Source organism: Cucurbita maxima, unplaced genomic scaffold, assembly GCF_002738345.1.
Source record: "Cucurbita maxima cultivar Rimu unplaced genomic scaffold, Cmax_1.0 Cma_Scf00017, whole genome shotgun sequence".
In the NCBI taxonomy this organism is placed as follows: Eukaryota; Viridiplantae; Streptophyta; class Magnoliopsida; order Cucurbitales; family Cucurbitaceae; genus Cucurbita; species Cucurbita maxima.
The window spans coordinates 3,169,401-3,184,289 of NW_019272033.1; the positions used below are offsets into that span (position 1 = coordinate 3,169,401).

The following is a 14,889-nucleotide window of genomic DNA, read 5'->3' on the forward strand; positions in this document are numbered from 1 at the left end:
TTATTTCTTTTTTAAGCAAACAAATTGATTGTTTCAAATATAGGATTATATATAGGGTTTTCTTTAAAAAAATAATAATAATAATAATTAAGATTAAGATTATTGTTATTATTATTAGATAAAATATATATTTATTCCGAATTGGATTCAAAATTGACGGGTTAGGGTTTCCTCTATTTAATCCTTAATACTTTAGAAACCGTATCAATATATTCCTTTGATTACGTTCCATTTGGATAGACATCACACTGAGACCGAGTTAACTAAACCTCTAAGTTGATTTATATGGTTTTGTATAATCAATAGAAAAAATATTAACAAAATACAATTATATTCTATTTAAACGAAAAATGGAGGAAAGAGTGAGTGAGTAAAGATTTATCCTCTAAACGGGATCAAGGGTAACTTACCTAATCAAATTAACATTTTTAGAAATTATGTTGAACGTTATTTTATATTTGGTTTATGAAATATTATTGATTTATTAAGATATTTTACCTTATTTTAATAGAATTATATTTAAATATAAAATAATTATTAAAAATAGAAAATAAAATAAAATTGAGGAGTATTTATAACAATTTTTAACAATTTTTGGCATATATTTAATTAAAAATAAAATAAAATAAATATCCTACGTCTGAAAACCACGTTGTACTTGGAAAAAAAGAAATCGTCATAAAAGAAAAAAAAAATTATTTTCCACATAATCACGAAATCTGATTTTTCCCGTATAAAAGAGGGCGCGCTCATGGCTCTATTCGTTCAGTCTAAGAAGTTGTTTCCCGGTTTGACAATTCCTCTGCGCTTGAAATTCTCTCTTCTTCTAGAATATGGAACCCTCAGCCACCATCAATACTTCTCTCGACCTGAATTTCAATCCTCCGCCGTACACCGATGACGAATCTCCGGCCACTTCTACTCTTACTCCACTTAAAGCAGAGGTCGGTCGTTGACAAATTTAATTAAACCTCCAATTTACTTTTCTAATCACAGCACTAAATACTTAAATCAGTTCTTCATCATCTTGCAGACTCCTGCCGTTCTTTCCGAAATGTTGAATCGGATGAGTTCGGAGAATCAGAAGCTAAATCAGATGCTAGGACGCGTCGTTGAGAATTACAGTCTTCTGCAAAATCAGGTGATCCGTTTGATGTTCAAATCGAGGAAGCGAAAGACAGGTTGCGATGGTTGCAACTTCAATCGGAGCGGATCTGATCAATATTGTAGCTGCTGTAGCGACGATGATTCGTGTTATAAGAGGCCTAGAGAAAGCAGTAAGCCGAAGGTCATGAGAGTTTTGGTTCTGACGCCAGTTTCCGATTCCAGCCTGGTACGTAACAAATGCAATACGCATTTTAGTTTCACGATTATTTGATCTAGTAAATTTTCGCGTCCGTGTATTCTGTTGTGATTTTATTTGATTTTGTTGTGAAGAAACTGAAATGGAATTATTAGTTGCGTCCGTTTCTTGCTTTTGTCAGAATAATTTCGTGATAGTGGAACTCTATGTAGTTTGACGTGAAAATTTATGCGGATTTGAAAAGGAGTATTAATTCTAAATTTGTAGGTTGTGAAGGATGGATATCAATGGAGGAAATATGGTCAAAAAGTCACTAAAGACAACCCCTCCCCTAGAGCTTACTATAAATGCTCCTTTGCTCCTAGTTGCCCGGTGAAAAGAAAGGTAATTTCCTCGAACTTTCTTCTGTCGCCTTATACCTTTCAATCAACCTATTTTTCTTCTCTCATTAATTTTTCAACTCTTTTGCACTGTATTGTATTCCATACTATTTAGATTTCTTTCCATAAAATCCACAAAAATCGCTTCTCTAATACTTACCAACTAATAGATCGGCTAAGTTCTAGTTTGATAACAATATTGTTAAATGATTAAATAACAAAAATTCGATAAAAAATCAAAAGGTTATCAAACTCATCAGAACTTGAGAGGAGGAATTTGTTTTGGATAGTCATAATCTCCTTTTTTTTTTTTCTTCTTCTTCTTTGAATTCAACTTGAGTGTTTTGTTTTTTTGTTTTGTTTTTTTGTTTTGTTTTGTTTTGGGGGCAATATTATAGGTGCAAAGAAGTGTTGAAGATCCATCCTATTTAGTGGCCACTTACGAAGGAGAGCACAATCACCCGAAACCTAATTCTGGAATTGAGTATCAATTGGTTGGACCAATTCAGTTGGGTTCAAATCTAGATTCTTCTGTTTCATCACCCTCCTCCTCAGTTGTCAAAGGTCCATCAATAATGCCTTCCGTTGTAACCTATGATTATTTATCCAAATCCCCATCAACGACGAACACTGTGAAAGCTTCAGTTCCAGAACTTGAAACACCCCCAGCTTCTTCATCAACCCAAACTATTCTAGTTCAACAAATGGCTTCCTTTTTGACTAGAGACCCAAACTTCACCAGAGCCCTTGCCACTGCCATTACTGGAACCATGGTAGATAAAGAAATCTGGCGATGATAATTATGATTTGTTGGCGTATAATCCTCAGCATACTATATTTAATGAACACTGAAATAAAAGGTTCAATTCTTCCCTCTTTTAGCCAGGATTGAAACTTGAGGTGGCTATGGTGAAAAATTGGCATTAGGTTTGATGAGGGGCTGTCTGTATCAAGCCGTAAAATCAAACCCTTCCTCTTCTCATCAACTTATTTTGTTAGGATCTTGATTTTTTTTATGTATATGGACCCATTTTTGTTGATATTCCCACTAATAATATATCCTATTTTGTTTTATTTTATGTTTGATTGGATCCATACCTATCCCCAAGTTTGCATCACCATGAAACCCATCCAAGAGGACTAAGAAACCAAAAATATATATTGGGAATCATAAGAGTGGGACTCCTCTCCTAACAATCCTAATCAATATAGGTAATAGTTAAGACTTATTATCAATATAACAATCAAATAAAGATTTAAATTAAATAAAAGACAATAAATATGTATTGGAAAGGACAAATAGGAAGAAAACTTTGGGATTGAAAAGGTAATCCAAAGAGGCTTTTCATTACATTGAAAAGTGGACGAATATCAATGTACAAAAAAAAAAGTGTTGAAGCTACTGGGCAGTGACCAGTGGCAACAGTGAGAAAAATAAAAATAATAAAAAAAAAAAAGTCAGGCGGGTGTCGGCCGGCGTGGGAAAGCGGCCACCGCGTAAGCACAGACCGACTCAGCGCCGGAAAAGTTGACAAAAGAAGAAACCCTAATTAAAAAAGAGGTTAAAACAACTGATTTGTGTTCATAAGGAACACTGAATTGCAGGCGACTGAAAGTCATAGGCTAATAATCTGTATCATAAAATTAAAAAAAAAAAAGAAAAAAATTGAAATAAAAAGGCAGTCTTGGTCTTTGAAATTTTTATAAATTTATTTTATTGTTTCTTAATCCCCACGAAATAATCGTTGAGACCAGCCTTCATTTTATCCCCATTGTCTTGTGGAGAAAGTTCCTCAAGACTTCCTACCTATTTAATTCAAACAAAATGTATACCATAATATTTTATTATACACTCTTTTGCACAAATTTAACCCAACCAGCCTCGATTGCTCAAAAGAGTTGGGTTGAGTTGAGCGGTAAAGCTTGGATCACCAGTCCAATTAACTGAGAGTTGATTTAAAAAAATTTCGAAACTAATCCAACTCAACTCATGCACACCTCTAACTTGTAACCAAAATTCACTATGGTGTGAAACAAAGACGTAGTAAGGCATCTTGTAACTAACTCACGACCACCCCCTGACCATAAACTCCAAAAAAAAAAAAAATAAATAAAAAGAAATTTCAAAATAAAATCCCCAACTTTGTCATGATTGAAAAAAAAAACCTTATCCAAGCTGAGGCCACGTGTCCGCGACGTGGATTTATTATCTTTTAAATATTAAAATTCAACGGAAAACATTAATTCTCCCAGGAATCAAAAACGAATTTTGATTGGTGCATGGATTTTTAATTTGGATTTGATGGTATCTGATAAATAAGTACATTTATGTACGATTGACGTGGACAACTGTTGACGTGGAATTTTTGGTCCTAACCTTATTTTCCTCCTTTATTAGCTTTTTTTTTTCCCCTAATTATTGCATTTTGTTTTTATTCCATTACTATTTCTTAACTTATTTTATTCAATTAATTTTCCTTCTAATTATGATCCTATTTAATTAATTTTATTATTTAAGTTGTTGCATCGATTAAAATTAATAAATATGATTATAGATAATGATAATATTGTTGGATAATTAAAGTCTCACCTCGACTAATTTAGGGAATGATCATGGGTTTATAAGTGAGGAATACTAACTCCATTGGTATGAGGCCTTTTGGGAAACCCTAAAGCAAAGTACACAATATCATACCAGTGTGGAGAGTCGTGTTCGTCTAACAAATATTTGCGTGCTCGAGTTTTAGATATAATAATCAAGAGGAAAACGGTTAAATAAAATATAAAATATTATATTGATGTGATTGATAATGACCACCGTTTTTGAAACAAAGCTTAAGCTTATAGTCTAATTTGACAATAAGCCACTTGACTTATTTGGTTGAATAAACAAATCGTTTTACATCAACTCTCCTACCATTTCCTTGTCCTTTTATGTGGAAAAAATGTTTTCTTTAAGATTTTTCACAGTCTATTTGATGAAAAATTAATGTAGAAATCGTGAAGGATCTTGCATTAACGAAGCAATTGTGAGCTCATCGAAACATTGTGAGATCCCATATCAGTTGGAGAGAGAAACAAAGCATATCTTGTAAGGGTGTAGAAACTTCTCCATAATAGATGCGTTTTAAAACCGTGAGGCTGATGGCGATACGTAGTTGGTCAAAACAGACAATATCTGTTAACAATAGGGTATGAGTTGTTAGAGTGTTGCTCTACTAAATAGTATTATTATAGTTGAGGAAGTAATAATTTACTCTTTCTGGGTTGAAATAGACTCGATAATTCTTTCGACTTTACTTGAAGGTCGAGAGCGTTTCAACAATGACGTTCAAGTCCTTGTTGACGACATTCGAGCTTTCCATCAACAAGGTCTAATTCTGTGCCCGAAGAACGAACCAACATCTAGAATTTGAATAGAAAATCACCTTCCATAAAGGGTCGTGTAACAAATAGGGTAAAGTGTCGAAATTGGGTCATGTGGCATTAGGCCCAAAATAGAAATATAGAATAAGCCCAAATTCAATTGACCAGGCCCATAAATAAGTCGAACTTTGATGGGTTAGGCTCAAATAAACGGGTCATGTGGTATTAGGCCCAAAATAGAAATTTAGAATAAATTCAAATTTTAATGATCAAGCCCATAAATAAGTCGAGCTTTGATGGGCTAGGCCCAAATAACCCTAGCCCAGGCCCAAAGTTTATTTTTTTTTAAATATGATTTTTTTTTCCTTTATAAATTTTGGTATTATATAAGTTTGTTAATTTTAATTTTAATATTAAACAAAATCTTTTTATAAAGAAAGAATATAATTTTAAAAAATATATGATTATATAAAGAGTGGAGTGATGCGTGCGAAAATGCAGCCGCCATATCTAAATTGTAATTCCTAAATAATAATAAATCTCTTCTTCATCTTCCTGGTTTTGTACGGAATTCCTCAATGTCGGACGAAGAGCATCAATTCGAGTCGAAGGCCGACGCCGGAGCCTCCAAGACCTTCCCTCAGCAGGCCGGAACCATCCGCAAGAATGGTTACCTTGTCATCAAGGGCCGTCCTTGTAAGGTATCCCCATTACAATCTTCTCTCTTTTTATTTTATTTACTTTTTATATAAAATGGTGGTTTCGATTATTGTTGGTTTAATGCCAAATTATTCCTGCCGCGCTCCTATATTTACGAATATGCATTGTGTAAATAAGAAAGTGGTGGAGATTTTTAGGTTGAAATTAGATTTTGGTCACTGTTCTTGCCTGTTTGTTTTCAGTAGTTTCCTGTATGATTTAGGCATTTAAAGATGTATCCATTAACCTTTTGTTTGAGTTGTCTTTTATTATATGGTTCAACGAATTAATAGTCGATTTTATAATGATTTCTTTTAAGGATTTCTGAGTTCTACTGACTTCGCTTTTATAAGCTTTTGCAATTAAAATTCTCAAAAATCTACTACTGATTGGACAGGTATTAAATAGATTTGGTTCTAAATCTCCAACGGTAAGGCTTACTAAATGTTATTTTCGTTCAGAGAGACTATAGCTGATCATCTTTTTGTTTCAATCCTATTGGGGATTCCAGTCCTGCTCTTGCTGGGAACTTGTAATTGTTGTTACTATTGCATTGTTACGGTGTTTTGACAATTGAATCGCTATGATTTATCATGCATCACTCCCATATTGCTGGATCTAAATGGGTCTCTTTCCATACATTGTTAGAGCATTACAAAAAACTCGTCTCCAATTCTACTTATTTGTTCATTCAAGAGGCAAGGTTTGAGAAGTTCTCTTCATGTGCTACCAAAGGAATTCCCAATTGGCATAACTGTGTAGGAGCTTTGATCTTTATATTACTCATTTTAATGATATTATGTTAAAGTAGGTAGTTGAGGTTTCTACGTCCAAGACTGGAAAGCATGGGCATGCTAAATGTCACTTTGTGGCAATAGATATATTCACCACCAAAAAAACTTGAAGATATTGTTCCATCTTCCCACAACTGTGATGTGAGTACCCCCCTTGTCTTGTTTGCTTATTGTTTTTGTTTTTGTTTTCTTTTTGGTGTGTTTTTAAATGTCGGGTTTGCATAGCTTTTCTGTCTCACATTCTCCCCGTCCCCTCTATAGGTTCCTGAGGTTACTCGTACAGATTATCAGCTTATCGACATCTCTGAAGATGGATTTGTGAGTTTCTTCCTAATTATTTTTCTATTTCGAGTACGAAAATTTAGGTTGACAATGGAATTCATGACATTTTTATGTTGATTCCAACTTGGTGGACATCATAGGTCTTAACAGAGATTTTCCTGTACAAATATATGATTAGTTCATATCTTACATGAAGCAGTTTGATCTTTACTTGGGTTAACAATGGAATGGTTAACAAGAAAAAATAAATTGAAGAGTTGAAGGCATATGAACAAGTAACTAATGAAGACTCATAGATTACATTGTGAGGTTAAATTGTTGATTGGTATCAATAGGTTGTCTGCTTTGTGCGGTATTCTGCAAGTCTGAAGCGTTAGTATTGTAGGTTACGACATCGTGTTGGATATACTTCAATGCAATGATTGACCCACTGAAATCTGGTTTGTTGTTAGGTGAGCCTCTTGACTGACAACGGAAGCACAAAGGATGATTTGAGGCTTCCTACGGATGATAGTTTACTTACTCAGGTAAGGCTCTGCACATACTTATTCTCCTAAATACACAAAACCACATGTTTACAAAGGCGTTTCATGCATCTGTTTCAGATTAAAGATGGGTTTGCAGGAGGAAAGGACCTTGTTGTGAGTGTCATGTCAGCCATGGGAGAGGAACAAATCTGTGGCTTGAAGGATATTGGCCCAAAGAGTTAACAAGTCTTCTCTTAAGCTTTGGTTGAGGATATTTATTCTTTTTGAATTTTGGATGTGTTTTTCTTTTTGTAGGAAGTTGTTTAATATTCTCTGAACAAATGGACATAGATTTTCATAAGTAGAAAGCATAGGGAGTTTCATAACTTGTGAACTGTTCTTCTCTCTATTGTCGTTCTTTTAACCTTAAACGGTGTGAGATCCCACGTCGGTTGGAAAGGGGAGCAAATATTTTTTATAAGTGGGTGAAAATCTCTCTAATAGTAGCTTTTTAAAACCGTGAGACTGACGGTAGTACGTAACGAGTCAAAATGGAATTGTTACAAATGGTATCAAAGCCAGACACCGATGTTGAGCCCCCAAAAGGGTGGATTGTGAAATCCTACATCAGTGGGAGAAAGTAATGAAACATTTTTTGTAAGAGTGAAAATCTCTCTAGTAATCGCATTTTAAAACTATGAAGCCGACGGTAATATGTAACAAGTCAAAGTGAATAATATTTGTTAGCTTTGACCTTTACAAATGTTACAAATGACTGCGCTGATATGGAAGCTGATACGGAAGTGAAAATCTTCCTATGCAACTTCTGGCTATTGGGCATTAAGAACTCACATCTACTGAACAAGAGATTTGAATGAACATAGATTTACATATAAAGCGCAAATACAATGATTTAACAGTTTCTACAAATGGCATTTAAATGTCTCATCTACCATTTTTCCTCATAAAAGAAATTGATTAGAAAACCATTACCGATATGACATCCTAGCACCTTCTACATTTTGGATGCAACAGCTTTTATCCATAATCTAAGATATTGAGTGCCGCCTCTGTCTTGCATACGTACCAGAAGACTTCATATGCACAGGAACCACTGAAGTTGGACTCTGAGAACTCCCCGACATTTCGGGACTCCGACCTTCCCCGTGACCTTTACCCACGATCCATAACTTATCGAAAATTCTCCTCGACCTTGAAGGCAACAACTTCATGCCACTTCTACTGTTCTTGCTGCTCTTCTTAGCCAACTGAGTTTTCTGAATGTCTTCATTTATCGTCATGTGCCCCACATTGTGTTTTAGGGACTTACTGTTGTCCAACTCCTTGGGGCATTCTTCGTCTATGCTCGTCATTGCACTCGACGAGTCTCGAGAGTTGTTGTTTTGTGCTTCGACACCAGCTGAGACTCTAACCTGTTCAAAGAAGAGAACTTGAACGACAACTCTAAGTGGGAGCCGTTCATTCTGCGCTGCATGCATCGACGCCTCCGTTGTAAGTTTCTTGACATCAATCAGACCACATATCTTCCTCTTATCAGCTTTTGTCAAATTTGGGTGAACCTGGAAAAAGCATGCAAAGGTGTTAACCATACTTAAATAAAGACTGAAGGTTGCTACTTCACAATTTCAGAGCATATAGACTTGAAGGTGTTATGCTCTAAACAAGATAAGTCGATCGCCTCGGTTATGGAATCGGCTATGTTATTTTAACAACTTCATACAGCAATATAAACGGGCGTGAAAACTCTACGTTACGTACCTTAAGATAAATGTCGATTGCTTTATACAATCTATCATGTATTGGCCTTGCAAATTCAGGAATCGACTGTGACAAGTCGATGAACCTAGCGAGTAAGAGATTTGGGTCATCTGCAATTTCAGCAAGGTACTCATCAATCAATTTAGCTACATTCAATGAGGATCCATGCCCCAGTAAAAGATTATCAGCTCCTTTCTCGCTCCGCTCAATATCGTCTGAATCTCGGTTAAACTTATGATGAACAAAATACTGATTCACAATCCTATGAACCAAGTCAACATCATATCTTGTAATTTGAGGAAATTGTGCAAGAATCAATAAATCTTTGACTGAAGCCTCATGTAGTTTCAAGCTAATTCTCTTCACCAAATCTTCCCTCGATGCATCATCTGCTCCAACCAAAATGGCAACCTTCATGAGTTTGAGCAAGAAACCGCATGAGCAACCTGTGGTTCTGTCGGATGGCAATAAGCAAATGATTGTTTCAATGAGAGACCTGTTCCTCTTAATATGAGCATCAGAGGCCAAAGCATTAACAGTGTCTGGTAGCCATCTAACAGCATAAGTTTTAAGCGCCTCCCCAATTACAGAACCGTCCATTCTTCCCTTTGATTTCACAGCAATCATAACACGCCTATACAGATCAATCTCTAGCTCACAAACATCTTCAACCCACCAGTCGTTTGGTACACAGTCAATTTTCTTTTGACCCTTCATTCCATCATCTACAATTCTATCTACCTCTGCTAGCTTCCTGTTATATGTGTAAGACCATGTGATATTTGCAGGGTCCACAGAAGTTTTCGAGGCAATCGAATCGATACATCTCCCTACAATGTTCAAATCTTCAGACCATGGAAGAAGAGATTTGGATGTTTGGAGCACAATGATGGAGTCTTTCCAACTACGAAAGATGCTAGAGTTTAAGAACACCTCGATCTTGAATACAAGGTTTCCTTTTTCGATATCTTCGGTCATTTCGAGGAATTCAGCAGCACAACGAGCAGCCACAACATTATAGGCATTAAGAGTAACAGTGATTCCATAGCAAAACTTTGCACATATTTCAAATGCCTTAGGTCCACCAGGAAAATCAATCAGATGAATTTCTTCGGAATTCTCCTCATTGGCTTTTGATACTAGTTTTTGCAGGCAATTGCTCTTGGACAACAGAGGAAACTGTAGACAGAAAAAACTCAAACTTCTGAGATAACTTGATTAGGCTTTTATCATTTATGTTAACAGTAAACAGAAACAAAAAGGTAATCAACTTTCTGTCAGTCTAAGAGGATCCCAAATCCACTTACACAACAAAGAACATCGTACCTTATGAACACGAAACTTTACTTCGCCGACAAAAATGGTAACGTCCGTTGGCAATTCTGATGAAACATACCTGAACAAAGCAAATTATGGAACAAACAATGAAGACAAATCAGAGACGAAAAATATAATTTCGAATGATTGATAGAAACGTAGAGGTCATCTAAAGAAAATTATATGAAAATCAAACACTTAAAGAAAGGACGGTTCTGTAATTGGGGGCTGAATTACAATAAATGTATAGATTTGAACTCTTCCAACAACAGTATAACTGCTCCTATCATATCAATCAATTAAAGAATGGCGGCTGAATTAGTCATACTGAAGCGTTCAAGGGATTAGTTGCTATTATTGCATGGGTAAAAACAAATGGAGTCCATGCATTGGGAAAGCCTTTTTCATTGATGCCAGGACAGTCAATTGACAAGAAAGGGACATCGCACTGAAAAGAAAGCTTGGGCACCTCTGTTTGAGAGCTCAAATTATCCCAAAATACTAAAAAACGTAGCAAGGCTGTCAAAATTTCAGATGCAAACATGCGAGTGAACTAACAAAGTTCTTTCATCCGGTTGAAAAAGGATACGGATATCATTACATACTAACAAAAACAAACAGACAAACCATTAGTCTAGCACCATCTTAGCCTGACCAGCTGACAAAGGAATGATCGATAAGGCACAAGCGTACATGCAGGAGGCCATATGATAACACGGTATTCTGCATGTAATCTAATTTGCCAAAGACCAAGCCCCAACAATAATTGTTCGTTTAACCCACGACAAAAAAGGAAAAAAAAAAAAAAAGGAATGGATCAACTTGTGAGATCCACCTAAGTTGGAGAGGGTAAGAAACATCTCTTATAAAAGGGTGAAAAACTCTCTCACAGGCACATTTAAAATTCTTGAGAAAAAGTCTCGAAGGAAAATCCCAAAGAGGACAGTATACGATGATGAGATGGGCTTGGACTATTACAAATGATATTAGAGCCAAATACCGATGATGTGTCAGCGAAGACGCTAGCCCCTGGAGAGGATTGTGAGATCTCATGTCAGTTAGAAAGAGAAATGAAACATTTTTTATAAAGGTGTGAAAATCTGGCATTAAACTTTTTTAAATGGGGGAATGAAGACTTGAGCGGTTACCATTAAAGAAAGGAATCAATGGCTAACAAGTGGTGCAGAGGGTCCAAGATGAAAGAGAAGATGGGTTATAGATAACCCAAAGGAAAAAGATTATACGAACCACCGAACTCAACAAGAAGACGACAACACACGAGTGGACCACCATCTCTGATGTCGTGGAAAGAATTCCAGTTGCCTCCAATTTCGCTTGCAAAATTAAATATTAGCATCGAACCAACTAATAAAATGAAAACCCCGCATAGAATTTTATCGTAATGATCCAATTATTGACACCGATAATTCTTTTTCCTCTAAAAGCATATGTTAGTGCACCAAAAACAGAGTAGCGGGTCAAGTCATCTATGAACAGCTTCATGAAGATTCTCAAGTTTTAATATAGATAAGGAAACACTTAATTACTAGAACTGACAGACAAGAAAATACACATTTAATGAATAAGAAAGACTAGGGACAAGGGAAGAACAGTCAAGTGGAGAGAAATGAAACCAGAAGGAAAAACATTCGAGAGTCTGAGCTTGACAATACGACAATTTCATTATGAAAGCGAACGGCAGTCACGATTTGAGATTCTAAGTGCAGAGTGGGAAAAAAATGCTGTTACTAAGATGCGGAAATGAAATGAAGAATTGAAGTAGGTGCTCACCGAGTAGTTTTTCCATCGGCTAGAAAAGCGTCCGGTTTCGATCCTAACTTCATGAACTTCATCTTCGATGATAATATAACGAAACAAACGCTGCAGAAAAACACACACAAACGACTCCTGTTTTCCTTTAAATTCGTTCACGCCATCAATCTCCTTCCGCTACTGCTAGACAAGTTGTGGGACTTACCAAGTCGAGCAATGACTGGCCCGAAACAAACCCAGTGTAAGAAGCCTCAAGCCTATAATAGAAATGGCGGATTTTCAGAGATTTCCTCCGTAGATAGCACGTTACTACCTGAGAATCATAATAGACATTATCGCGAGAGAAATGCTCGATTTAAACCAATGTCTCGGTTATCGTGTCATCAATTAACTTGGATGCATTATGATGACATTGCCGACGCTCGCTTAAATCAAAACAGAGAGATCATTTCATTATTCACAAAAGAAAATAGCGTTTAGGGGGAAAATGAGGGGAAACATCAAACTAGAAGAAAGAGAAGTTCCTCTGGCGAAGAACTTGCACAGAAAAAATGGCGTCAGGAGGAAAGAAATGGGAAAGTGGATCGAATTATGTCGTTCGGTTCGAAATAAAAAACTCACAAGAACTGATAGTAGCAGGCTAGTAGCAGCATTGCAGACAGAGAAATAGACCTCTTCTTCTTCTTCTCCTCTCTGTAACTGGAAAAAACCATCATAAATTGCAGCCGCCTTTGCTTTAATTCATCTTGATTCGGTGAAGATCTTCAAAAAAAAAGGCGCAAATCTCAAAGACTCTGCAGTATCAAATCATGAACAATTCCCTGTTTCATTCCCCGATTTTTCCATCAAACCAAAATTTGAAAATGTAAGGAAATTTAGAAGAGGGTATTAGAGAAAGAAATTCGTGTTCGTTTATCGTGGAGTTCTTCGCGCGTTCCACTCAAGATCTGTTAGTGTGTGTGTATGGCAAAATAGGGCACTGTATCACCGCTTATGACGTTAAAGCACGCCACCTCCCCATGGACGATTTTACCCCTAATCGTTATCTTTATTCCCGGTTTTGTCCTCGTTTATCATCCAGCTGGCGTTTCTTCATCACGCGCCTCTAGGGATTATTTACAGTCTTAACTTTTGACTTATTGACTGGACCCCACTCCCCTGGGTCATTTTTTAATTGTATACGTGGCCGTGATGCAGCCAGCTAGGTAGGGCAATATTGCGCTACGCTGCTCTATTTCCGACGATTCAATTATAGCATCCCACGTGGCACCCTCTTTCATGGGTCAGTGAATTTTGACCCAATTCATTTTCCCGTGAAAAGTAATTATTATGAGTTAAAATTTTTTTAATGGGTTGGTAAAAAGAAATAACTCCCTTTCTCAGCGCCGTAGTACAGGGGTGAAATGGGTCCCACATGGCTCCGACGTGGAAATTAACTTTTATAAAAAATATATAATATATACAATTGGATTATGCAAAGCCCATAATTGGTAGTGAAAGCCACTCAGATTTCACACATCTACTTCGCTTTGCAAAAAGCTCAAAATATAATATTCAACAAATAATTAATTAATTAACATTAAATAAAATAAATCAAAAAAAAAAAAGAAGAAAAAAACACAATGTTTGAGAGCGCCGACAGATTTTGAGGAAAACCACTGTAAAGTATGTTGGTTTCCACAAAAATCGGTACAATTTTTCATTTCCATCTTTACCCTTTCCGCTCATGCAACCCTCTTCCTTACCAACTAATAATCATTTTACTTTTAATTATCAATTTTAAATTATATTTAAGAGAATACAATAATTAATTTATTTTATAAATTTAGAGCCCTATTTTATAATTATCAAAAGGTTTTAGTTTTAAATTTAAATAGGAATAAAAAATAATTAAAAAAAATTATACTAGAATGGACCAGAGACATTAAAATTGGAGTTTTTGACTACATGTATATATCCATCAATCACGACCACAAGAGAAGAAAGCTACAAAATCTCTATATTTGAGATAAGCAAAATGTGGTGTATAGTGTTAGCATTATGGTCTTGAAAAAACTCGAGAAATTATTGAAAGAATTGTAGTGAGTAATTTTAAAATTTTCGAAGATATGAGACATAAAACAGCATTAATGTTTTAGAGAATAATTTAATTTTATTTCCTAAATTTTGAATATAAATTTATTTATTTATTTCATACATTTTTAAAAATTTATATTATTAAGAAGGGGTTATTATTAAAAACTATTTAAACTTAAAATAAATAAAGTTAAAATCATCCGGTTATTATTAAAATTACGTTAAATGGTTAAAAATATCCCTAAATTTTTAAAAATTTCAATAATATTGTTAATTTTTTTTTTCATAAATAAGGATAAAGGTATTTTTTAATATTTTAAAAAAATTGAAATACATTAAATTTTTTAAATAAATTATTAACAATTTTTATCTAAAATAACTGTAATAGCTTTTTAAAAAATAAATTTTATGAATATTTTTTTTAAATAAAGTGGAAAGTACAAAGTTGGATAATTTTATTAATATTTTTATTAATTTAATTAATTGGAGGTTGCAATTTGCATGCAATAAATAAAAAGGTGAGGAAAGTGTAAGCATTAAATTGGACAACAACTTCCATGCAAATCGGTCCCAATTCTATTCCATCCAATGGGGTCCCTCTTATGGGTAGGGGACCGTTTACCTTTTTTTTTTTTTTTTTTTTTTTTTTTTTT

At 35.1% G+C, this 14,889-nt stretch overlaps 2 protein-coding genes and 1 pseudogene across 4 annotated transcripts; 2 read left to right on the top strand and 1 right to left on the bottom strand.

The window, feature by feature from the left end:
* Window positions 1–754: 754 nt before the first annotated feature.
* LOC111491698 (probable WRKY transcription factor 40) lies at window positions 755–2,757 on the top strand. The gene is made up of 4 exons (XM_023140686.1): window positions 755–944; window positions 1,034–1,333; window positions 1,571–1,687; window positions 2,082–2,757. The coding sequence occupies exons 1-4, from the start codon at window positions 834–836 to the stop codon at window positions 2,478–2,480; spliced, it is 927 nt and encodes a 308-aa protein (XP_022996454.1). The 5' UTR covers window positions 755–833; the 3' UTR covers window positions 2,481–2,757.
* Window positions 2,758–5,545: 2,788 nt separating this feature from the next.
* Window positions 5,546–7,732, top strand: LOC111492474 (annotated as a pseudogene).
* A 424-nt stretch (window positions 7,733–8,156) lies between these two features.
* On the bottom strand, window positions 8,157–13,134 carry LOC111492037 (BTB/POZ domain-containing protein NPY1-like). Of its 3 annotated transcripts, none has more exons than XM_023141195.1 (5): window positions 12,833–13,134; window positions 12,179–12,473; window positions 10,397–10,466; window positions 9,071–10,249; window positions 8,157–8,871 (listed from the first exon to the last, which is right to left on the bottom strand). In XM_023141195.1, the coding sequence occupies exons 2-5, from the start codon at window positions 12,238–12,240 to the stop codon at window positions 8,341–8,343; spliced, it is 1,842 nt and encodes a 613-aa protein (XP_022996963.1). In that variant the 5' UTR covers window positions 12,241–12,473; window positions 12,833–13,134; the 3' UTR covers window positions 8,157–8,340. The 3 variants fall into 3 exon arrangements, with proteins under 3 accessions (XP_022996963.1, XP_022996964.1, XP_022996962.1); XM_023141196.1 differs by having other exon boundaries at window positions 12,179–12,417; window positions 12,782–13,134; XM_023141194.1 differs by having other exon boundaries at window positions 12,782–13,134.
* Between the last annotated feature and the right edge of the window lie 1,755 nt (window positions 13,135–14,889).